This window comes from Chelonia mydas, chromosome 9 (genome assembly GCF_015237465.2).
Source record: "Chelonia mydas isolate rCheMyd1 chromosome 9, rCheMyd1.pri.v2, whole genome shotgun sequence".
NCBI classification, from domain to species: domain Eukaryota; kingdom Metazoa; phylum Chordata; order Testudines; family Cheloniidae; genus Chelonia; species Chelonia mydas.
In genome coordinates this window covers 72745749-72769335 of record NC_057855.1, presented here as the reverse complement: position 1 = coordinate 72769335, position 23587 = coordinate 72745749, and the positions used below count along the sequence as shown (strand labels likewise).

The 23587-nt window shown below is 40.6% G+C and overlaps 1 protein-coding gene across 1 annotated transcript in view; it reads left to right on the top strand.

Annotated features, from left to right (window-relative positions):
- Nucleotides 1-23587, top strand: part of ZNF711 (zinc finger protein 711) — a 40758-nt gene that overhangs the window by 8455 nt on the left and 8716 nt on the right. Inside the window, 5 exon segments of the mRNA XM_043521642.1 lie at nucleotides 14162-14266; nucleotides 16207-16338; nucleotides 16341-16384; nucleotides 16386-16399; nucleotides 16401-16735. Coding sequence (XP_043377577.1) covers nucleotides 14188-14266; nucleotides 16207-16338; nucleotides 16341-16384; nucleotides 16386-16399; nucleotides 16401-16735 — 604 coding nt within the window. The 5' untranslated portion in view covers nucleotides 14162-14187.

Sequence of the window (23587 nt, the reverse complement as noted above, 5' to 3'; positions counted from 1 at the left end):
TTAACGTACTCGGAGGCTAAGTGGGCTGGTGCCAGAAATGGAATATGCAAGCTATCTATCCCCCCTCCACAGTTAGGGAAACCCATTTGTGCAAAGCCTGCCACAATGTCATGCACCTTACCCAGAGTCACGGTTCTTCTGAGCAGGATGCGATTAATAGCCCTGCAAAGTTGCATCAACAGATTCCAACAGTTGACTTCCCCACGCCAAACTGGTTAGCGACCGATCGGTAGCTGTCTGGAGTTGCCAGCTTCCAAATTGCAATAGCCACCCGCTTTTCCACCATCAGGGCAGCTTTCAATCTCATCTCCTTGCGCCGCAGGGTGGAGGTGAGCTCCTCACACAGTCCCATGAAAGTAGCTTTTCTCATCCGAAAGTTCTGCAGCCACTGCTCGTCATCCCAGACTTGCATGATTGTGTGATCCCGTCACTCAGTGCTTGTTTCCAGAGCCCAAAAGTGGTGTTCCACGGTGGTGAGCATGTCCGTGAATGCCGCAAGCAAGCGTCATATGTGTTACTCTAGTTGATATTATCATCGGAGCTCTCCCTGTCACTTTTGATCATAAGGAATAACTTGACTGCCAAAAGTGACATGCTGGCGAGACTAGTCAGCATACTCCTCAGCAGGCCAGGCTCCATTCCCGCAGACCAAAAGGGAAGACAGAGCGCGCAGTACAAAAAATGTTGAAAGATGGCGCCAAATGTGGACGGAACCAAAGGGAATGCTGGGATGCGAACCAGTGCATCACGGGGCGTTGGGAAAGGACTCAGAATGCCCTGCACTCCTCACCCCCTTCCCACAAGCCACATCACCAGAATGGGCGGAGGTGTTCTGTGGGATAGATGCCCGTAATGCACTGCTCCCAATGCCCTTGCAAGTGCCGCAAATGTGGCAACGCCAGTGACTTGCAGCTGTTAGTGTGGACAGACTACAGAACTTTCCGTACTGCTCTCTACGAAGGTGGGTTTAACTCACAGCGCTCTACATCTGCAAGTGTAGCCATGCCCTCGGTTCCTTCTTAACCACTGAAAGTGCAGTAAACTCGGGTTGCATGTGGTGTTCTCAAGACTTTTTGACATTCTTTTTCTTCGGCCCTTTCATACTATTTTTGGTTTGGTTAGTTTGCCAGTTAGTACAGATTTCTGTATTTTAAAAGAACAGAAATACATGTTACCATCTGGGCATAAGTATCTGGACCTGCTTTGAGCAGCAGAGCTGTGTTACCCAGCTGAAGGGGAGTCTCCTCACATCTGGTCAAATAAGTCTGGCAAATGTAAGTCCAGATTTGACTTTGGAAGTCTGCTAGCCTACGTGGCTCAGTGCCCAGCTTGGGCTGTATGCATTTCCCCAGTTTTAATTGGCTTATAGAGCTTAGTGCCAATGGTCTACCACAGTAGACACAGCACTGCTGCCCCTGGATCTTTCTGGGTTTACTTAATCTGACACCAAGGTCTCTGGATTCTTCCATGTTAACCCAATTTAGTGCTGAGGTCCTGGCATTTTTGACATAGGACTGAGTCCCTGGATCCCTCCAAGTCAACCTAATCTGGTGCCACGGTTCCATCACAGTCAGCTCTGGTGAACCAGAAGTGGCTTAATGCCTACTCTAAATTGCATTAAGGTCCCCTGATCTATCCAGGTTGACTGAGTCCATTTTCTTTGATCCGGTAATGTGGTCTCTAGTGAACCACTTGATGAAGAGGTTCAGTACCTATTGTACCATTAGTGTTTCCACAGTAGTCTGAGTCATTTGAGGGCTTGGCTACACTTGCGAGTTAGAGTGCATTAAAGCAGCCCCGGGAGCCCTAGCTCACTCCCTGTCCACACTGGCAAGGCACTTAGAGCGCTCTGACTCCACGGCTAGAGCGCTCCTGGTACTCCACGTCGGCGAGTAGATTAACACTTGTTGCGCCTTGGCTAAAATGCCGGGGCATCAGTGTGAACGAGGTGTTGCATTACTGCACTCTGATCAGCCTCCGGAAGCATCCCATAATCCCCTTAAGTCAAGTGGCCACTCTTCTCATTGTTTTGGAATCGCCGCAGGAATGCGGATATGCCTTTGAAAGCTCCATTTCTGACAGCCGGCACGCTTATCTGCTCCAAGACAAAGCAACCATTACTGTGGAATGCTGTATGTGTGAGAGAGAGAGAGAGGCGGCAGGGAGGGGGGATCTGCGGCTGTCTGAACTTACAAAACAGCATGCTGACATGTTCTCAGCCCCCCCAACCCACTCTCTTCCCTCCCCGCCATATACACACAACATACTCCCTGTCACACTCCAACCACCCACCCATTTGAAAAGCATGTTGCAGCCACTTGCATGCTGGGATAGCTACCACAATGCACTGCTCTCTGTGGCCACGCCAGTGCGCTTGTAGCTGTCAGTGTGGACAGATTGCAGCGCTTTCCCTGCTGCTGGTTTAACTCAAAGCGCTCTACATCTCCAAGTGTAGCCGTGCCCTGAGTCCAATACCCAGGTGGCTACACCATTGACTAGTGAACCACTTGCTTGAAGTAGTCCAGTACCAATGTAAGTGGTGTTAAGTTCCTGGTTTAATCTGTGTCAACAAAGTCTGGTGCTGAGCATCCAGCACAGTTAATTCTAATGAGCCACTTGCTTGAAATGATTCAGTGCAAAGAATAAGCAGGGCAATGGTCCAATCTCCTTGATGAACCATCAATTTAAGTGGTTCTGTACTTAACCCAAGTGGCAATAAGATGCTTAGATCAGTATAAGTCAACATAGGGTGTGATGAAATACATCCTAGAATACTTAAGGAACTGGCTGAAGAGATCTCTGAGCCATTAGCGATTATGTTTGAGAACTCATGGAGGATAAAGGAGATCCTAGAGGACTGCAAAAGGGCAAATATAGTACCTGCCTGTAAAAAGAGGAAGAAGGACAACCCAGGGAATTATAGACCAGTCAGCTTAACTTTGGTACCTGAAGAGATAATGGAGCAAGTAATCCATCAATTTGTAAGCACATAGAAGATAGTAAGGTGATAAGTGTCAGTCAACATGGGTTTATCAAGAACAAATTATGTCAAACCAACCTAATATCCTTCTTTGGCAGGATAACAAGCCTTGTGGATGGGGGGAAGCTGTAGATGTAACTCAAATGTAGGGTATGTCTACACTTACATTTTATAGCGCTCTAACTTGCTGGCTCAGGGGGGTGAAAAATCACCCCCCTGAGCACAGCAAGTCCAAGCGCTTTAAAGCGCTAGTGTAGACAGGCTCTAAACACTGGGAGCCAATCCTCTTGTAGAGGTGGATTACCAGGAGCGCCGGGAGACCTCTCTCGCACTTCAAAGTGCTGCTGTGGGAGCGTTCCCGCAGCAGCTCATTGAAGTTTCCAGTGTAGACATACCCATAGTATCAAAAGCATTACCATCTCACATTACCTTCTCATAAACAAACTAGAGAAAAATTGTCTAAATGAATCTACTGTGAAGTGGGTGCAAAATTGGTTGGAAAAGCTGCTCTGGAAAACTCAGAGAGTAGTTATTAATTGTTCACAATCAAACTGGAAGGGCATATCAAGTGTCCTGCAGGGATATGTCCTGGATCCCAATTCTGTTCAGTATCTTCATAAATAATTTGGATAATGCCATAGAGAGTTCTGTTCAGTATCTTCATAAATAATTTGGATAATGCCAGAGGGAGTACGCTTATAAAGTTTGCAGATGACACTAAGCTGGGAGAGGGTTGCGTTTTGGAGGAGAGGATTAGAATTCAAAATGGTCTTGACAAACTGGATAAATGGTCTGAAATAAATATAAAATTCAATAAGGACAGAGGCAAAGTACCACACTTAGGAAGGAAGAATCAGTTGCACAAATAAAAATGGGAAATAACTGCCTGGAACAGAGGTAGTGCTAGCCGATTGGGTGTCCTAAACAGGAATACTCCCCCAAAAAACATAATAAAAAGTGAATGGGGACCCCCTTGAGCTGCTTAGGGCCCTAAGCAATTGCTTAGTCTGCTTATGCCTAGCACTGGTTCTGCCTGGGAAGGAATACTGCAGAAAAGGATCTGGGGTTTATAGTGGATCACAAACCTAAATATGGGTCAACAAAGTAATACTGTCGGAAAAAAAGCAAATCTCGTTCTGGGATGTATTGGCAGGAGTGTTGTAAATAAGACACAAGAAATAATTCTTCCTTGCTACTTAGCACTGATAAGGCCTCAACTGGAGTCCTGTGTCAAGTTCTGGCCACCACACTTTGGGAAAGGTATGGACAAATTGGAGAAAGTCCAGAGAAGAGCAACAAAAATGATTAAAGGTCTAGAAAACATGATATATGAGAAAAGATTGGGAAAAGTGGGTTTGTTTAGTCTGGAGAAGATAAGACTGAAGGGGGACATGATGATAATCTTCGAATATGTAAAAGGTTGTTATAAAGAGGAAGATGTTAAATCGTTCTCCTTAAACTGAAGACAGGACAAGAAGTAACGGGCTTAAATTGCAGCAAGGGTGATTTAGGTTGGACATTAGGAAAAACTTCCTAACTGTAATGGTAGTTGAGCACTGGGACAGATTACCTCGGGGAGGCTGTGAAATCTACATTATAGGAGGTTTTTAAGAACAAATTAGACAAACAGCAGTCAGGAATGGTCTAGATAATACTTAGTCCTGCTTCAGTGCAGGGGACTGGACTAGCCGACTTGTCGAGGCCCTTTCCAGTCCTACATTTCTGTTATAGTTTGATGCCAAAGATCCAGCGCTGTTTATTTGAATAAACCACTTGGTTTTTATATTGCCTCTTTTTTTTTTTACAGGGCAAACTCTAGACCTGTTACATACATTTTAAAGTAAAAAAAATAATAGAACCCTGTACAACAAGTTCCTTAAAAGCGTAGCTGGATGATAACTATCCACACTTTTTGTGGCCTCCATAAGACTAATTACAGATACTACTCTTTCTTGACACTTCTTACACCTCAGCCACTTATGTCTCCGTTCATACAAGATGCAGAATGGCAAAGTAACAACGTGCCCATCAGAGAATTCCAATCTCACTTTTCTTACTATCTACGGTAATATTTCAAAATGTGGATTCTAATGTTCACCTTATTTTCCAGACTTTCCAAGGTTTGTGGATTCTGTGGGAAATGAAATCTCCCCATCAGGGCTCTAGGGGTGAGAGCCATTTGTGTAGCCTGAAAAACTTTAATCATGGCCAAAGACTTATCTGCCAGAGAAAGTGTCCAGGCAGGTTCATGGAAAAGAGGTTTTGTACAACAGCACAAATGTCTTTCTTAGGTCTTAGTCTGGCCTTACGTGTTAAGCAAGGAAAGAAAGTTCCAACTAGGACTGTTTATTAGAGAACGCTCCTTATGTCCAGTGTTGATCCTGAATCAAAACAGGACCCAGTGTCATTGGCAGACTGCCCTATCTTGAACTGGAATGGGGAATTCCTACGTGTTCCCTTATTTTGTTGGCGTGAGATATCTCTCTCTGCAGGGCAGTCGGGATGGAGCCAAGATGTTGACAGTAGTTGTAACCAGGTCTTTGCAGTTTTATCTTCAAACTACTTAGGTCTCATGCTAGCATCGCTTTCCAGTTTACTGGGTCTTGTGTGTTCAGGTTAGAGTAAGAATGTCCCTCTGAGCCTGAATCTTCTCACTTTGACACCCCGACTTCTAGATTGCTGAGATGCTTGATAAGAGTGTTCTTTAGAAGTCTAATGGATCTTAATGAAAAGCGGAAGCTTTTTTTAACCAGACAAACTTCTTTCTTTAATGTTGCTCTGTGTTACAACTTGAACATTAAAAACTGCATTTTGAATTTCACCAGGCTGCATGGGTTTTGATTTCAGCTTCCACCCTCACAAGCTCTGGCAGCAGTCTTCATTTGCCTTAAGATAACCTAGTTTATGGATGGGTTGTTCCACGTACTGATAGCTTCATGGCTGCACTGAGGGGTTTTCCTCAGGTGCATGTATTTCTTGTATCACAAAACTCTTGGGACCTCTCATCTGCTATTTGCAGAGTATCATCTGTGAATAGGGCATTCATCTTAGCCATAGATATCTTAGTGAGATACAGGCCAAATAACTAATTCTCTATATAAACGGTAGCCCATATAGGAAATGTGATTTGGTCAGTGTCGTACTCTCCACTTTCAATCTCAGGTCATCTCTGTTTCCATTTTATCAGGCCTCTATTATGCTTGTGTTTCCACAGGTCTTTCCTACATCCTTGTTATGACTCATCTGGTCTTCAGTCACTTGGAACTATCAAAAGGTATTCAGCTAATTCAGAGGTAGCATCCCTGTCTCTTTCATGGAATTTGTAAAGCTGTTGCTTGAACAAAAAAATTGTCCTTGGGGGAGTGAAATTGCACTTGCTTCTAGGTCTCTCTTAACTTTCCATCTAGAACTCATGCTTGCTTTTGTAGTTTTTGCAGTCCTTGTTCATCTAGAACTCCTCCGCCAACCTTCCTAACAGTTGTACTGCTCTAATCTCTAACAGGTAGTACTGTACTTGGGGCCACTAGAAGAAAAAAAAGAAAAGTTACTTACCAATAGCTGTTCTTCAGGTGTGTTGCTGCTACATATTCACACTCCTCACCCATCTTCTGAACCTCTTTGGAGTCTCTGGTCAAGAATTCTGAAATTAGGGAAAAACTGATGGGCAGTTCGAGCCCCTGCCCCCTTCTATATTATTAAAATCCTCTGCAAAGGAAGGGGAGAAAAGGGACTAAGTGACTTCAACAGGCACTGTTCTCCAGAAGATTTAGCAGCTCAACACCAGAAGGGGCCAGCCTCATATCTGGGAATATGCAGGGCAACACTCACGAAGAACAAGGCTGTGTCTACACTGCCACTTTCAGTGCTAAAACTTTAGTCATTCAGGGGTGTGAAAAAACACCCCCCTGAGCGACAAAAGTTTTAGTGCAGAAAAGTGCGAGTATTGACAGCACTTTATCATAAAAGCTACCACCCCGAATGAGGGATGTTTATTTTTTATTGCCGGGAGAGCTCTCCCCTGGTGATAAAGCATGACTACACTGCCCATGTCACAGTGCTGCCACGGCCACACTGTAATGTGGGCAGTGTAGACATACCCCAAGTTACTGGTAAGTAACCTCTCTTTAGTACTGCACAACTTGATAGCTTCTGATTATGGTTGTTTTTAAGACTTTTGCCTGTGATTATTTGTATATTTATAACTCAGCTGTTACTGAACTTTGTAATTAGGTGATAACTCCTGATCCTTGAGAAGGGGTTACCACCTATCCTCGAGTTAAATGATTACTTTTAAAACAAACACCTATAATGAACAGTAGTGAAGGCACTGGGCTTCTGAAGCCTCCTGCTCTCCATCAAAGTCCCTTACAGCCAAACGCTTCCATCAGCAAAAGTTCAGAAAGGGTGGAGTATATGGGCAACACAGGGTTGTGAAGGTAGTTTCTGCGTCCAGAGTGGTAGTATTGGGGCCCCTCACTACGACAGTTGTCCTACCCATGGTACTGCAGTTCTGGAGGAAGTTGTCCAGTATGGCACTGGAGGAATATGCTAGAAGCCTACTGCCCCATTGCATTTCCCCTTAGTATCTGGATCCAGGAGGTCTTGGCTGGGGAGCTCCTTTTCCCTTAGGTGCAGCTGTCTGACTCTAGCTGCCTATTAAAAGGTATAATTAATGGCATTGTGGGCAAAAAAGTACCTAGTCTAATACCGAAGTTGTGGTGCACACAAAATGCTGTGGATCCAGATTGCTAAGCAGGATCAGTATTGTCATTGGCCCAAGTACAAATTTCAGGAATGACAACGTAGCACTTCTGATTTTTGCAAAGCTTCAAATGAGATCCTGTCCTCAAAAAGTAAGAGAGACTTCAGTCATAAGATTTCAGCTATCCATGCCCACAGATTAGCCTGTCTTGAGATCCTTAAAATGTTCCTAACTTGGACTACATCTGCTCAGTTTCTGCAATGTGTTCCAAATGGGTGCTAGCCAAATTATTTATTTATTATTTGTATTACTATAGTATCTAGGAGCTCTAGTCATAGATCAGGATCCTGTTGTGCTAGATGCTGTACAGACCGAACAAAAAGACCATCCCCACCCCCAGGAGTTTACAGTCTAAATATAAGACAAATCAACAGATGGGTACAGACAGACAGAGTAGAAGGAGTCAGCACTGATAGGTTTTAGTCTCAACACACTAAAACCATTCTCAAGTTTTTTGTAGACTTTATAGCAAAGGAGATTTGAGAAGGGACTTGAAGGTGAATAATGAGGTAGCTTTGTGGATGTTAATGGTGAACATCTCTCAAGTATATGGCAGCAACAGAGAAAGCACAGGGGGGTTGTTTGAAAATGTAATAAGGGGCAGTGGAGGCTGGCATCATGGGTAGATTAGAAGTGGGCGTTGATAGTGAAGTTGATAGTGATAGTTGATAGTGATTGCTTTGTGCCCTGACTGTACATGGTGGATGACTGAAATATCTCAGAGTTGAATCAATTGCATCAGCAGGGGATTGTAGCTGCCATCATCTTTTTGAACTTAAACAATTAAATTTAAAAATGTTTTCCAAATAAAGTCCAAATTTAAGATTGGGTAATATTTTTTTGAGATCCAGAAGTCCCAAACCCCGGCAGGTGCCTCCCATGAGGTTGAAGCCCCGAGTCCCAGCAGGCGCCTCCCACAAGGCTGCAAGTACGACCTGGCTCTCAAACTTCTGAAGATTGTTGTTGTAGCCCGGAGAGTCAGTAAGTTTGGCCACCCCTGCAATATAGCTACATGAAACAATTTGAGAATCTATTTGAACCAAACACAATCCTTCAAAATTTGGAAATCTGACCCTAGCGAATATAGGAATAACCAATAGAAAGGACACAAATTACAGCAGACAATAAATGGGAAAATAGAAGGGCCGAAATGGATTTCAAAGAACAGACAAAGAGATTCTTAAAGTACATTGGAGGCGAAGCCTGCAAAAAAATTGATGGGTCTGCTGGATCACCAGGAGCTAAAAGAAGCAATTAAAGAAGACGAAGACTTCGCTGAGAAGCTAAATTATTTCTTTCAGAGTAACAGCCTTGTTAGTCTGTATTCGCAAAAAGAAGTACTCCTTTTCTTTTTGTAAATTATTTCTTTGCATCTGTCTTCAGTACCAGAAACGTTGGGAAGATACCTACCCCAGACTTGTTCTTTGCTGGGAATAAAGGTGAGGTGCTATTGGAGATTGAGATGTTGGGAGAAGGAGATGTCTGGAGGAAATTGATAATTTAAAAAGCAGCAAATCACCATACTTAAATGATCTGCAGAATTTTAAGCATTAAGTAGCTGAGCCACTAACAAAAATATGAATTCTCTCATTAAAAACAGCATTGTTTCAGAGGATTGGAGGCTATCAAATATACCTGTGTGTTTAAAAGTGTGAAGTGTTGAGCAGTGAGATAGAAAATTTGTAGACAACACCAACTTATTTAGGTTAATCAGAGAAGATGGTGAGGAATTTCAGAGACCTAAAACAAGCTAGGTAAATGTGCAAATTTAAACTACTTGTACAGCGTACAGGATTCTAAATTAACTGAATCAGCTCAAAAGAGGAATCTGGGTGTCGTTATAGACAGCTCAATGAAGAGTTCCTCAATGTGCAGTGGTGGTCAATAAAGCAACCAAGATGCCTTAGGAATGGGATAGGGAATAATACAGAAAATATAACGCCTTTTCTATAAATCAGTGGTGCAATCTCGTCTGGAATACTTTGCAGTACTGGTCATCCCAGCTCAAAAAGATACTGTAGAATTGAGGGGGTCAGAGACAGGCAAGAAAAATGATCAAGGGCATGAAAAAATTACAAATAGAGATTGAAGAGGTTGGGATTATTTACTTAGAAAGGAGGGAGATTGAGAGAGGATATGATAAAAGTATATAAAATAAAGAATGTAGATCAAGAATGTTTTTCTCCCTGTGTCATAACACAAAAACAAGGGAACATTCAATTAAAAGGTAGCAAATTCAAAACCAGTGCTTCTTTTTTTACACAACATATAGTTAGACTGTGGAACAAATTGTCATAGGAAATCATTGAGGCTAGGAATTTAGCAATATTCAAAAGGGATTGGACATTTGTATAGATAATATCCAGAGTTGTTACAATTAATTATAATTTTGGAAGAGATATTAAAGATTATGCATTAGTGCCTAAACCAGTCTCTCATTATTGGAAACCTAATGTGGGAGGCAGATTCTCTGATCTGCCCACAGAAGGGTTCTTACACTTTCCTCTGAAGCATCTGAAGTGGCCATTGTCAGAGAAGATGTCTGTTATTTAGATATATTATTGTAGCACCTAGGATCTGTAGTCATGCATCAGAATCCCATTGTAGTAGGTGATGCATAAATATGGGCCTTTCCCCCAATAGTTTAACAGACAGGAAAGTACAAGAAAATAATGAGACAGAATTGGTCGTCATGATAGGTAGTGGTATTAGCACACTAGTGGCCTAACCATTGTCAAATTTTTAGTATGCATCTAGTTGTCAGCTCAAACTCTAATCGGCTAAAACAGCTCTTAATCCTCCCTTCCATCACCACCATTCAACCCCTAGGTTATGGACAAGAGTATCTTCAACTAGGACCTCTCTAGGTACTCACCTCCAGGCTATGTCTAAGTTTTGCATATTCTTTCTGCATACCTTCTCTAAGATACAGCCTTTCCTGTTTATCTACAGAGCTAAAACTGTTGTCCAAATTCTCATAGTCTCTTCTCTCAATTATTGTAACATCCTTTTCTCTGATCTTGGCAAATGCAATCTTGCCCCGCTGATATCCGTTCAGAATGCTGCTTCAAAGATCATTTTTCTAGCCTGTCACTTCAACCATGTCACCCCTCTCTTTGCATCACTTCACTTGTTCCCTCTTTATTATATCAGACTTGTCTTCGTTTTCATGGTCTTTTGTGACCTGTCCTCACCCTACTTATCTTTCATTCAATATCAGAAAACTGACTCCCACCTCTGACGAGCCCATGATGTCAGCTTCCATAGCTCACTTGTTTAAATTTTCAGACACCTTTGTGCTTTCCCATGCTGCTCCCCATGCTTGGGAGAAACACTGTATAAACATCTGCAAAACTAACTCATTATTCTCCTTTATAATTCTTCTTAAAACTCCTTTTGACATGAGGCCTACAGAAAACTTAATAATGGGTTGTCTGTTGGTGCGCTCAGACCATTGCCTGTCATGCCAACTATGAAGGGGCACACCCACACACTGACAGAGAGGGGACTAAGGAGTTCCTCTGAGCCTGTTCAATGCCAGCAAAGCAAACCTGCAAAGCTTGTTCTATCTGGGGGTGGGAGCTTAAAAGGGAAAACCTGCCACAGGAAGCCAGCCTTCCCTTCCAAACAGGCCCAGTGAGGAGACAGCAACAAGGCTCACTGCTCCCAAAGCTACATGAACCAGCCTCCAAGCAGCACGGCATAGAGCAGGGGCGGGTAAACTTTTTGGCCTGAGGGCCACATCGGGTTTCCAAAACTGTATGGAGGGCCAGTTAGGGGAGGCTGTCTCTCCCCAAACAGCCAGGCGTGGCCCGGCCCCCACCTCCTATCCGACCCCCCCCCTCCGCCTCTTGCCCCCAACGGCTCCCCGGGACTCCTGCCTCATCCAACCCCCCTGTCCCCTGACGGCCCCCATGGGACTCCTGCCCCATCCACCACCCCCTGCTCCCTGACCCCCCCCCCCCCACCCTATCCAACCCCCCTGTTCCCCGCCCTCTGACCACCCTGACCCTTGACCACACCCCCAAACTCGCCTGCCCTCTGTCCAACCCCCCCCGACCCCTTACCGCACTGCCTGGAGCACCGGTGGCTGGTGGTGCTACAGCCGTGCCGCCCAGAGCATGGGTCAGGCCGCGGCTCTGCAACTGTGCTGCCCAGCCACCCAGAGCGTTGTGCCAGCGGCACAGTGCGCTGAGGCTGCGGGGGAGGGGGCAAGCTTCCCAGGAGCTCAGGGGCCAGGAAGGAGGGTCCCTCTAGCAGGCTGTGGCCCGCGGGCCATAGTTTGCCCACCTCTGCCCTAGAGTAAGGGCTGGAGGTGGACCCTGTGTAAACTAAGCCAAAAGGGCTGACCCAGGAAGACTGCCTGAGTTCCAGGTCCCCCTTGCTTTTTTTAAATTTCCCACAGGCTCCCTTCCCCCATAAGGGAGGAAAGAAGGGAGAGTACTTTTCTTGTTCGTTTGTTTGCTCCAAGTCTCCCCTGGGTGTCTGCCGGTGTGGGGGGAGGGCAGGGCAGGAGAAGAGACAGTACAAGGGCCTGAAGCAGGGATCTGGGGGGACCCTGACCTATATTGTGTTATTGTTGCCTTGTGCTCCCCCATCTGCTTTTATCCATCTTGTGTCCCTTGTCATATACTTAGTCCCTGTCCCTATGAACTTTCAGTCTGTCTTTTTGTTCTGTTTGTGTGGCACCTGGCACAGTGGGATCCGGTCTGCAACTGGGGCTAGACGCTGTTGCAATTCAAATAAAAATAATAATGCCTGTTCAGCTGCTATTCGTGGTATAACTTGTTGTCTTCCCTGCAACAGCTAAAAAGTTAACTCCAGTTGGTACACTAGAGTTACTCCCCTGGAGCTAGCAAGCTGGAGTGAGAGCGACCACACTACAAAACAACACACTGCAGAGTGATTTGATTAGCAGCACAGAATGATTGAATTAGCAGGGTAGTTGGATTAGCCATTGAGCTGTTATAACTTCATCCCCACAGCATTACTAGCTCCAACTTCATCACCATTTGAACTTCAGCCCCTCATCCGACCCCTCTCCAGCCCCCTCCCACATCTCTGATGGATGAGCTAGCTTACATCTTAAAGAACCACTTAACTCCAGCTAGAGATTTTCTTTGTGGACAGAAGTTGGGTTGGGGCAAAACTTGAGTTATACCTCCAGCTAACAAAGCAATGAAAACAAACCCATAGGAGCTACAATTTGTCAGATTTTATCCTCCATCAGAAGGGTTAGTGTACAGCTACTGACAGATTTTTATTTTAAAAAATCCCTAAGAAAGTTATATATAAAAATTTTTGTAAAGCACACACAACCTACCTGGAAAACTCTCAAAAGCAAAGACATAAAAAGTCTTCTACACTACAGCCTCTGCTCCACCTTACTAATACTACAACTACAATATGCCACAGACCATGCCCTGATAACTTAAACCAGGTATCCACCTGGGATGTTAGCTTCCATCATCCCCTTTAACTGCCTTTACAGCCACAACCCTTTCCCAGACTACCCTCTCTCATCACAGCCTTCTGCTACACCAGATGTCTACATGGCTAGTATTGGGGAAGGGAGGAAATAATCAGGTAAAAAGCATGTACAGAAGGATGAAAATGGGACAGAGTTAAGGTTTTGGTGCATGATCTGTAGCGTACTGCAGTTGTAATGTTAAAGTGCATGCTTGTGGATTGAATGTGTGTGCTTGTTAGGTGGCTTACCTTTGATTTCCTTATTTTTGTGGGTAGGTAAGTTGTATGTGTAGCGACTCAAACTGCTTCATAACAGATTTTTGTGTGTCTAATAAGATCTAGGTTACTGTCTTCTGTTGCTAACTAATACTTGGCACATAATTTGTTGCTGTTGTCAGTAGTGCTTTAGACATTTTAATGATCTGTCATTAGTCATGTTATGGGGAGAATTTCAGAGCATATTTTTATATTCTACTCCCAACATAGATACAAAAGGTTTGGGGTCAGTTAGTACCCCTTGAGGTAAAGCTATGTGTCTGTCTGGAGTTCTGAGTGTTAAGGATGTTCCAGTAGCACATTCTAGGTAAATTTTTACAAGTTGTAACGTAAACAGTGCATCACAAAGTTTTTACTTGTTTGCTTTTGTAACTAAGCCCAGTCCAGCAAATACTTGCACTTGCTTAATTTTGCACACTTAGTGCTTTTTGACTTTATCAGGCTACTCATGGATGTGTTTGCAGGATTGAGATCTAATGCAGGATCATAAAATAATATGACAAAGTGAATTGTGTAAGGTAGCATCTATTTTTTTTTCCTTCCGTTTTTCAGGGACACATTTCCATGTCTGCACGCATGGACTTATACAGAGTGAATCAGACTTTAGTCCAGTAGAGCTAAACAAACATTAATATGATATGCATTTAATATAAATTACAATTTTGTTTTTACAGCTATTTGTGAAAGAGCTTAGCTGACTATGGATCCAGGTGGTGGAAGTCTTGGATTGCAGACACAAGAGTCCAAAATGCCTCACACTATGATTATGCAAGATTTTGGTAAAACATTTTATTTTTAAACACTAATGCATAAAATGGGAGAGATCTTTTTAAATAAAACGTATTTTCTACATCATTGAATGTAGCTCAAATGTAAGGTTAACTAACGGTTTATAATAATATTTAGTATGTATTTAATTTTGTCTTCACAATGCCATACAGAGGCAGTCCTTATACGTATCTGAATTCCCACTTTTATCATGTGGAAAAAGTCTGCATCGGTTTTAAAAATTGCAGCGTTAATTCTGGATGAAGTAGAACTTCAGTGAGTTGACTAAAGGGCAGTTTGTAAAAAGTGCTGAACGCCTCCTCTGTAGTGCTGAGTACCCTCAATCCTCATTGATTAAATGGGAATAGAGGCTTTCAATAGCTTACAGTCTGAGATCCTTAAACAGAGAGGTGGTTCAACAAGATCTTTATCTTAAAAGGCACTGTGACGATTTTTTTTTTCTTATGTATGCTCTTTTTTTTTTTTTTTTTTTAATTGCTGTTTCCTTTTGATATGTTAGGATGGTAGAAGGACAGGATTTAGCCTGGATTTAGCCTTTCTCCTCCTTTTGGAACAGGCAAGGCCTCTGGGCTCCATGAATGGCCAGCAATCTGAGAGATTTTCTGACAGATCTTGGGCTTCCGCATTAAATCTTAGGCTCTCCTGGAGCATAATGGCTTGAGTCCCTTTAGATCCATGTTCTTATGATCTCCCCACTGGCTGCTGACTGAATTCCCTCTGCATGCATGCTTGTGTATAGAGAGGAAATCAAAGGCCTTGTCTATGCAAGAAAATTGTATCTATTTAGCTAATTATGTTTAGAAGCTCCTAAATTGAAATGAATGTCCAGCCAAGATGTTGCACTGATTTAACTAAAGCAGTTTCTAAACTAATTTAGTTAATTTGCTACTGTTTTCTCATGTAGGCAGGGCAAAAGTAAGATAATAGTGACTGCACCAGCCTCCAGTATTTGGGAGGAATGGTACAGTGGGCAGTCATGACTATCTCCTGGACCTGCAGGTCCCTAACTCTGCCATCTATCAATAGAGAATTGTTTTTTTATTTTATTTATTTGTATGGGGACGACCATTCTGCAGAGCTAGCATTAATGGCATAAGTCCTTGGAATGTGCCAAATTAATTACAATTACAATAAAAATGGAAAATATTATTTACCACCTTCATTTTAAAAGGGCATATGTTCTTGAATCTTTTATTCATAACAATTAAAATTATTGTTTTTATTTAGGCTTTAAAATAATTGGATATTTCTAACGTGGCTTCTCTTGTAGCCCAGATCCTTGTCGGCTATGTTTCCTAGAAAGGAAAATTGTTAATATTTACTAGAGTGACTAATTGAAACCTCTGCCATAATTTGATACGCAAGTAAAACAAGTGATATTTTTGACAGTTTGAACTCTCCAGTTTTTGATGTTTAAAGTGTTAAGGATGTTCCAGTAGCACATTTTGATGTTTAAGGAAACTGTTATCTTGTGTGTCAGCAAAGCCAGCCAGCTTCATGCTGTTTAGTCAGATTTGCTGTTGGGCTCTGTTGCACTAACAAAATAATGCAGCCTTCAAGTTGTTAGCATAATAGAAAAATGTTTTAGCTTTTTTGGAATACATATAATGGAATCAGCTACTGACCTTTTGTCTTTTAAATCTCAGTTTTATTAAACCTAAATTGGGGGGCAGATTTGACCTAATGTTCCTTTTAAAGAAAGATTTGGGGGATTTTGTGCTTTTGTTTTGTTTAATTTTAAAATCATAGACTATTACAAGATTGTGTTCATTCTTATCTGGAGGTATGTAAAATGTAATGAAATTTGTTAGAAGGCAAGGGAGCACTCTTCTGTGCATAGCCTTTACCTTAGTTATATTCCTTACATACAGTACATGTGATACCGTAGTGTGAATGTTAACATTTTTTCTCATTCACAATTGTTTCACAGTGGCTGGAATGGCTGGCACTGCTCATATAGATGGTGACCATATTGTTGTATCAGTTCCTGAAGCTGTACTAGTTTCTGATGTTGTCACGGATGATGGGATAACTCTTGATCATGGCTTAGCTGCTGAAGTTGTCCAGGACCAGATATCATCACTGAAACTGATGTTGTAACAGAAGGTTGTAATTGTTCCTGAATTGTGTTGAAGCTGATGTTGCTATTGAAGAAGCTTTAGATACCAGTGATCATGTTTTGACTTCTGATCTAATAACAGAAACTGTTAGAGTTCCTGATCAGGTTTTTGTGGCTGACCTTGTTACGGGTCCTGATGGACATTTGGAACATGTGGTGCAAGACTCTGTGTCAGGAGCTGACTCACCCACAATGGTTTCAGAAGAAGTTCTTGTAACTAATTCAGATACAGAAACTGTGATTCAAGCAGCCAGTACTGTTCCTGGTTCTACGGTTACAATAAAAACTGAAGATGATGATGATGGCAAGAGCACATCTGAAGACTACTTAATGATATCTTGTAAGTGAAATAAAGGTAGATATGAATAGGAGATTATTTCAGCTAGAAGTAGTCCAGTAGGGAGAAGTTAACACTGAAATCTTGCTACCCTGTGCACCTGAACTCTCTGAAAAAACAGTCTCTTGCCAAATTAATGACTTGGTGCCAAGAGTTAGATTTTTCGTGTGTGTGTGTAATTTCTGAACAATGGGTGTTTTTTTAAAAAAAAAAAAAAAACCTTTTTAATATACTGTAATTTAACCTTGCAGTGATACAGTAAATTAAAAAAACCATAATTATCAAATTATGGAAATATGTGCAGAAAATAGCGTTTTTCAAGTTTCATCAATAGCATCAAGCTAGAAAAAAGACATAATATAAGAATGGCCATACTGGATCAGACCAATGGTCCATCTAGACCAGTATCCTGTCTTTTTGATAGTGGCCAGTGTCAGAGGAATGAACAGAATGGGGTAATTCCCCTGTTTATCCAGTCCCATCTTTCTGGTAGTCAGCGGGTTTGGGGACACCCCAGAGTATGGAGTTGTGTCCCTGACCATATTGGCTAACATAAAAACGTTAAAGGCTATACATTTGTCTGACAATAGGTTTGTTTGTAAAGCAAAAACATAGTAGCCAGCTTTATGTCCCACTGCCTGATCTGAACTAAACTTAAAAAATATGCGCATTTATTGACTGACACCTCTGATCTGAGGCTGAAAATGAAAACTGGCTTCTTGCCCTGTATTGCACTGTGGGGAGTGCACATAGATTATTAGCTACCTGCAATTAGGGTACAGCTGGCTGAGTGAGAACAACTGTGGGAAAACTGCAAAGTAGGCAAATAATCCTTTTTTCTATCAATTAAAGTGATACTGACAATTAGATGTCTGGTACCAGTTTTCACTCTCACCCACAGGACTTCCATGTAGGTTAATTAGTATACACAATATTTGTCAGTGCAAACTTGCAGCTTTTCTGAATTACAGCTAGTGAAATTTGACTAGGCCAGAATAGGTTTTGATTGTCCAATAACCATTTTATATAGCTGGTAGTAACCCATCTCAATAATGATGAGAATGCCAAGTGTGTAAAAACTTCAGAGATCTACTTTCAATAAACTGCTTTTTATTAAAATTTTTCAGGATAAATACAAATCACTATATTCAAATATATCTTATAAATTCTACATTTTGAAACATGTCTGTGATGCTGTTTTCCAAAACATTTTTAGGAGTATTACATGTTTAGATTTTTTTCCAAAATTGTGGGAGAGACAGAGCTATAGTTTTCATCAGTCTGTCCTTAATGTAATGTCATGTGCTGCATGCAAGGGCACTTTAAATATGTCACTTAAACTAGTGAGGGTTTTTGAACAAGAACACAAAGAAACCATTATGAAAGCAAATCAAACTTTCTACAGCAGTGGTATTCCTGTGTATGTTTTGTGAGAAAAGGAACACCATATAATGCTCAGTTGTTTTCACTGAAAGAAATTCCTACCCTTTCTAACAGAGTACTTATGATGAGTTGTGTTCTGTAACATGCGATATTTCCAACTGCATCCTTGTAATTGTAAGTAAAGTCATCTTTGGAATTCCTTCTAAGGTAGATAACTTTAACTTGAATGGTAGTTGTTGTGACTGTGTTTTAGGCCCATCATGGTCTGAGTAAACACAATTGCAACCTGAGTTATAAGAAAACCTGGTTTTTGAAGTGTCATTATTAGGCTTTAAAGTCATCATCTCATTTAGACCACTAGGACAGTTCTCACCTCTCATGGGGCTTGATCCTGTAATGTGCTGAGCACTCCAGTCCTGGTGCAACAAAGTATATGCTAACTTTAAAATTAACCGTAAAGTTAAGCATATACTTAAATGTTTTGCTTGATTGGGACCAGAGTTCTCATCACCTTGCAGAATCAGTCCTATGGAGCTGTTTTTTTCAGATTTTATAGATGGCGCTGAATTGGTTATGCTTCTGAAGATAATATGTACATTTTTTACAGCTAGATAGTGGTTTTTTGTTTCCTTAAAGAAAATGAGAACTTGTTTTCCACAGAATCTGAATCTGTCATGCTGGGACAGATAAATATGTCTAGCGAGCCAGAATTTGAAACCTCGGATTAGTATAGATTGTTTTACTGAATAGTCAAATATGCAACATATCTTAAAGGAGTATAATTGTATGCTTGATTCCCCATGATTAATTACCAGGGTTGTCAAACTTTTTTTTGTCATGTGGACCACTTCTGAACAGAGAGATTATCGCATGGACATTTTTCTGATTCATGAACACATAACATCCTTTGTCAACAACAGCAATTGTTTATATGGAACCATAATCTTAGAAAAGTATTTATATTATTTTTAGCTGTCTTTTAATGAAGTATAACATCTTGAAACAAAGATCTTACTTCATATGACCTGCTAGCTCTTCATGGATCACCACCAAGTGCTCTGTGGAACACAGTTTGGGAACCCCCTACAGTATACAATGTTCTGGGACAAAAAGCTGGATTAAAGCTTGGAGCTTTAGTTCAAAATTACCTTATCTTGCTCCTTTGTGTTACAGTGTTAATACTGCTTAAATGTAGTTTTCACAATTTTAAGTTTGTATCTCCTCTGGCTATCCTATAAATTTATAAGGAAAAATCTTTATTTTAGTGGTAAATGTTACCTGGAAACTAATAAGTATAGTCTGATCTTTTTGCTCAGAAGTTTATATGCACAGAAAACTTTGTAATAGTCAAAGTTTTCACTAGAAGTTTGTCACCATTGATCTGTTTTGTTTTGTGCAGATGAATTTAACTTCTTACATTAATGGAAGCATTATGAGCATATCAGGTAAAAATCATAAGGTTGAAAACTCAATTCTTAATATACTTACAAATCAAGCGATGGCATATTGGATATGTCAAATCACAGTTTCTGGAGACTTAAAATGACCCAATGGGATACGTTAACGCAGGGTTCGGCAACCTTTGGCCCGCAGCCAACCAGGGTAAGCCCCCTGGCAGGCCGGGCCAGTTTGTTTACTTGCCGCGTCCGCAGGTTCTGCCGATCGCAGCTCCCACTGGCCGCGGTTCGCCGTCCAGGCCAAAGGGGGCTGTGGGAAAGTGGCGGCCAGCACATCCCTTGGCCGGCGCCGCTTTCCACAGTCCCCATTGGCCTGGAGCGGCGAACCGCAGCCAGTGGGAGCAGCGATCGGCCGAACCTGCGGACACGGCAGATAAACAAACTGGCCTGGCCCCGCTAGGGGGCTTACCCTGGCAGGCCGCAGGCCATAGGTTGTCGATCCCTGCATTAGCGTCACCACAAAAAAAAAGGGGAAATTTAGAAGTTAAGATAGTTATATTTAAAACAACTTTCTACCTTTTAGATTATTTAAAACAAACAAAATGAGATTTTAATCTGTATACTGTACACACCAGATAACCAGGGTAAATGGGACAATTGTCACACTTGTAACTTAAAACATACTTTTTGTTTTTTGTTTTTCAGGTTTGCGATATTCAGACCCACAGGGGATTGCCAGCTTCTGGTCTATGTGTTGGCCTTGTATGTACTATGCGGGGGATCTCATACCCACCAAAGAACAACACTGGAGCTGGCCTTTAGGGGTAAGGTAATGTTCCACCACCACCTCCTTTTTAGTATATTACAATACAGTGTTGCATAGTTTGCTAAAATATTTTAATATATATTTCCTATATTGTACCATATGGTATATAAAATAAACATATTAAACTTTAGAAAACTTTGCAAAATTGTAAAACCATGGGACTTCTTTGGTGGGTGTGATATCACCAGCATAGTGCATGTTGAGATATCACATGAATTGGGAGCTGGCAATCCACAGTGAATCTAGGACATCACACACCTGAAAACAACTCAAAAAGGTAAGATTTAAGTTATAAGTGTGCTGAATGCTCCTCTTCTTGTGCTTATTTGGGAGGATTCAGCATATATTTCTAAAGCAATCTGGTTGTTGTTTTTTATAAATGAGGAAACAGCATTATCTTATGTTTATAGTGGAGAACTCAGAGCCAGGAGACTGGTGTTCTGTTCACCATTATTTTACTGACTTACTGTGTGATGTAGAAACTTTTATTCCTGTCTTAAAACAAATACTTTACAAAAATGTGAATTTAGTATTCCTAAAGGCACTAGATTAACAGCCTATGTAACTGGAGTCCTCTTAAGAAGTCCATACAGTATGTATTGTGTATGGGTGTTGTTCAAGCAAGCATCTGGACACTGCCTATCGTCAAAGAGGAAATCTCTGGGAATTAGAAATTACTTCAGTTCTCAGTCTCTCTGCTAAGACTGTGGACAAAAACTAATTAGTGCTAACTGTGATGATTTTATTTCTAATATGACTCTCTCTGAAAAGTGGACTGAGATCACCAAACTTATTTCATATAGACTAGCGAAGTAAGTGGTAGAACTTATAGTTAACTTTTTAATTGCTACTGAGGGTGAGCTAGATATGTTTCATCATTCTAGAAGTGAAAACAACTATATTCCATTACCATTCCCTCAAACCATCCAGATTTCCTAAATGTATTACATTGCAGATTTATTTCAGGAGTTGACTTCAAATTTTGTTATATTCAGTTTAAACATTTTGAGTATATTTCAGCTCCACTTATTAAAAGAGGAGCAGCTTAATTTCAGGAGAGTCTAGGGTATATATAGTTTAGGACAAACTTGTATGATTTCGGTTTCAGTTGTATGTGCTTAACCTCTCTCAGAATCAGGCTGAGGATGTTTGTTGGTTTAGAAATACTTCTAATATTTTAGTTATTGCAATAATGTTGCCTGCCAGAGCAGGGATTTAGAATTTTTTAACAGATGTGGTAAAAGTAAGTTGTATATTAAGCGATAAGATACAATATACATCAATATACACTATATGAAGAAAAGTAATGTAATTGATTTATCACTGTTCCTGATAGGAGAAGGCTTCCACTTTTGAACAATCTTTAAGTTATTAACATGTTATTTGTTGTCATTTAAATTGACTGTGTGTAAAATCTGTAAATTAAAAAACAGAAAACTGGATGATGATTAAAGTCATCATGTTAAAATCACTTTACCTCAGTTTTTATATCTATTATAGTACAAGTAACCCATTAAATTAGTGTAAATTTTTTATAGTTTTATTTTGTACATTTAACAGCACTTTGTGTAGTCAGTTTCATTCTTCTCCGTATAGTCGGTTTCCAATACCGCAAAGATTTACGAATGGAACTACTCACTTTGGTAGAACAAAAGCATGTACATAAATCTTTGCAAGATTGAGGACTTAATTGGAAAGACATCAAAAATGGAACAGAAAATCCTGTAATTTTTAAGGATTTTTTAAATAAAAGAATCAGGTAATTAAAGATGCTTTAGCAGAAAATTATGTCCCGTTCCAAGATATTATAAAATAGTCAGATTCAAAATATTTAAGTTGATAGCACCCTTTAATAGACAAAACATTGGTTGTCTTAGCTCTCCCTTCCTTTCCTTTAAAAGGCACATGTATAGTTGGATTTAGTCTTATCTGTGGAAACACCATTCTGATAACATGAGCATGCTCTAATAGTACATGCTATAGCTGCTTCATATATAAAATTTGTATTAACAGCCTGATACTGGTAAACTTATTAATCAAAGGTATTTGTAGATTCCTTTCTAGTTTTGCTATTCTTGGTGTTTGTTTTCTTGTTATGTTGGATATCATGCAGTCATCTTAGGTGGGAGGTGGTGGATGTTATACAATACAGTTATTCAGGACATGTTTAAGAAATAAGGGCTTGATCCTTGATCCTGCTCCCATTAATTTCAATAAAACAAGATCAGCCATAAATTCTTTAAATTAAAAGGAAAAAGGTTTAAGCTCATGCAGAAGAGGAGAAATTTACAATTGCTTTCAGTGATCCGAGTTTGTCTTTTACAAACTCCCTCCCCATTTACAACCCAATCTTTTTTTAAAAAAGCTTGAAATATGCAAAAGATTATGTAGTCTCCTATTCTTTCACATTTTTTAATCTTTATTAAATTACAGAAATTTAATTTTGTAATACTTTACATTAGTATTTGTTGATTTTTTTTAATGTTAATCAATTAGCTGCTTTATGTCTATTTAGTTCTGTTTTCAGTAGCTCCAGTATTGTTCTGACTCATTCAAAGACTTCTGAGATTCACAAGTTTCATCAGTGACACCAAAAAAACCTGCTGCAGTTGAGTAGGTATCATTAAAATGACTTTCAGAGTAGATTATGCCAAGTCATAAAGAAATAACCCATTGTCATCTCTTTTTAAAAAAATTCTCACGGTTTTTGTATGTCTAATATAATATACATATTTTTGAATCTGGAAAATGATCCAGTCTGGGTTACAGCTTATTTCAAAGTGTGGAATTCATTCCTCATTTGAGGGCTTCAGTGGATATTCAGTGTTGCATTAACCTTATGCTGCCCATGTGCAAAGGGAGTAGGTAGTGTTCTGTCAATACGTGATTAACAAAGGGCACACAACAGCAAGCATTTTCTGATCAGGGCTTTTTCAGTGTCCCTTTGCTATGAAATCAGCCCCATATATGTTAATGTTTACTTTATCAAAACTCTGCTCTTCCACTTAATAGTAGTTTGAATGTAATGATTTGATTGTATTGATAAAAGTAAGTAGATTGAGTAGTAGGTGACTTAATCCTTTAGTTATAGACATGAAGGATGGCAGGTAGCTCAACTTCGAATAGTTGGACATTAATCCAAATATTACTATCTCAACTTTTAACTAGCAAGAGACAAAATCTCAAAAATATACTTGCCAGGATAATAACTGACCCCAAAATCTCACAGCCAGACTAAAACACATTTGA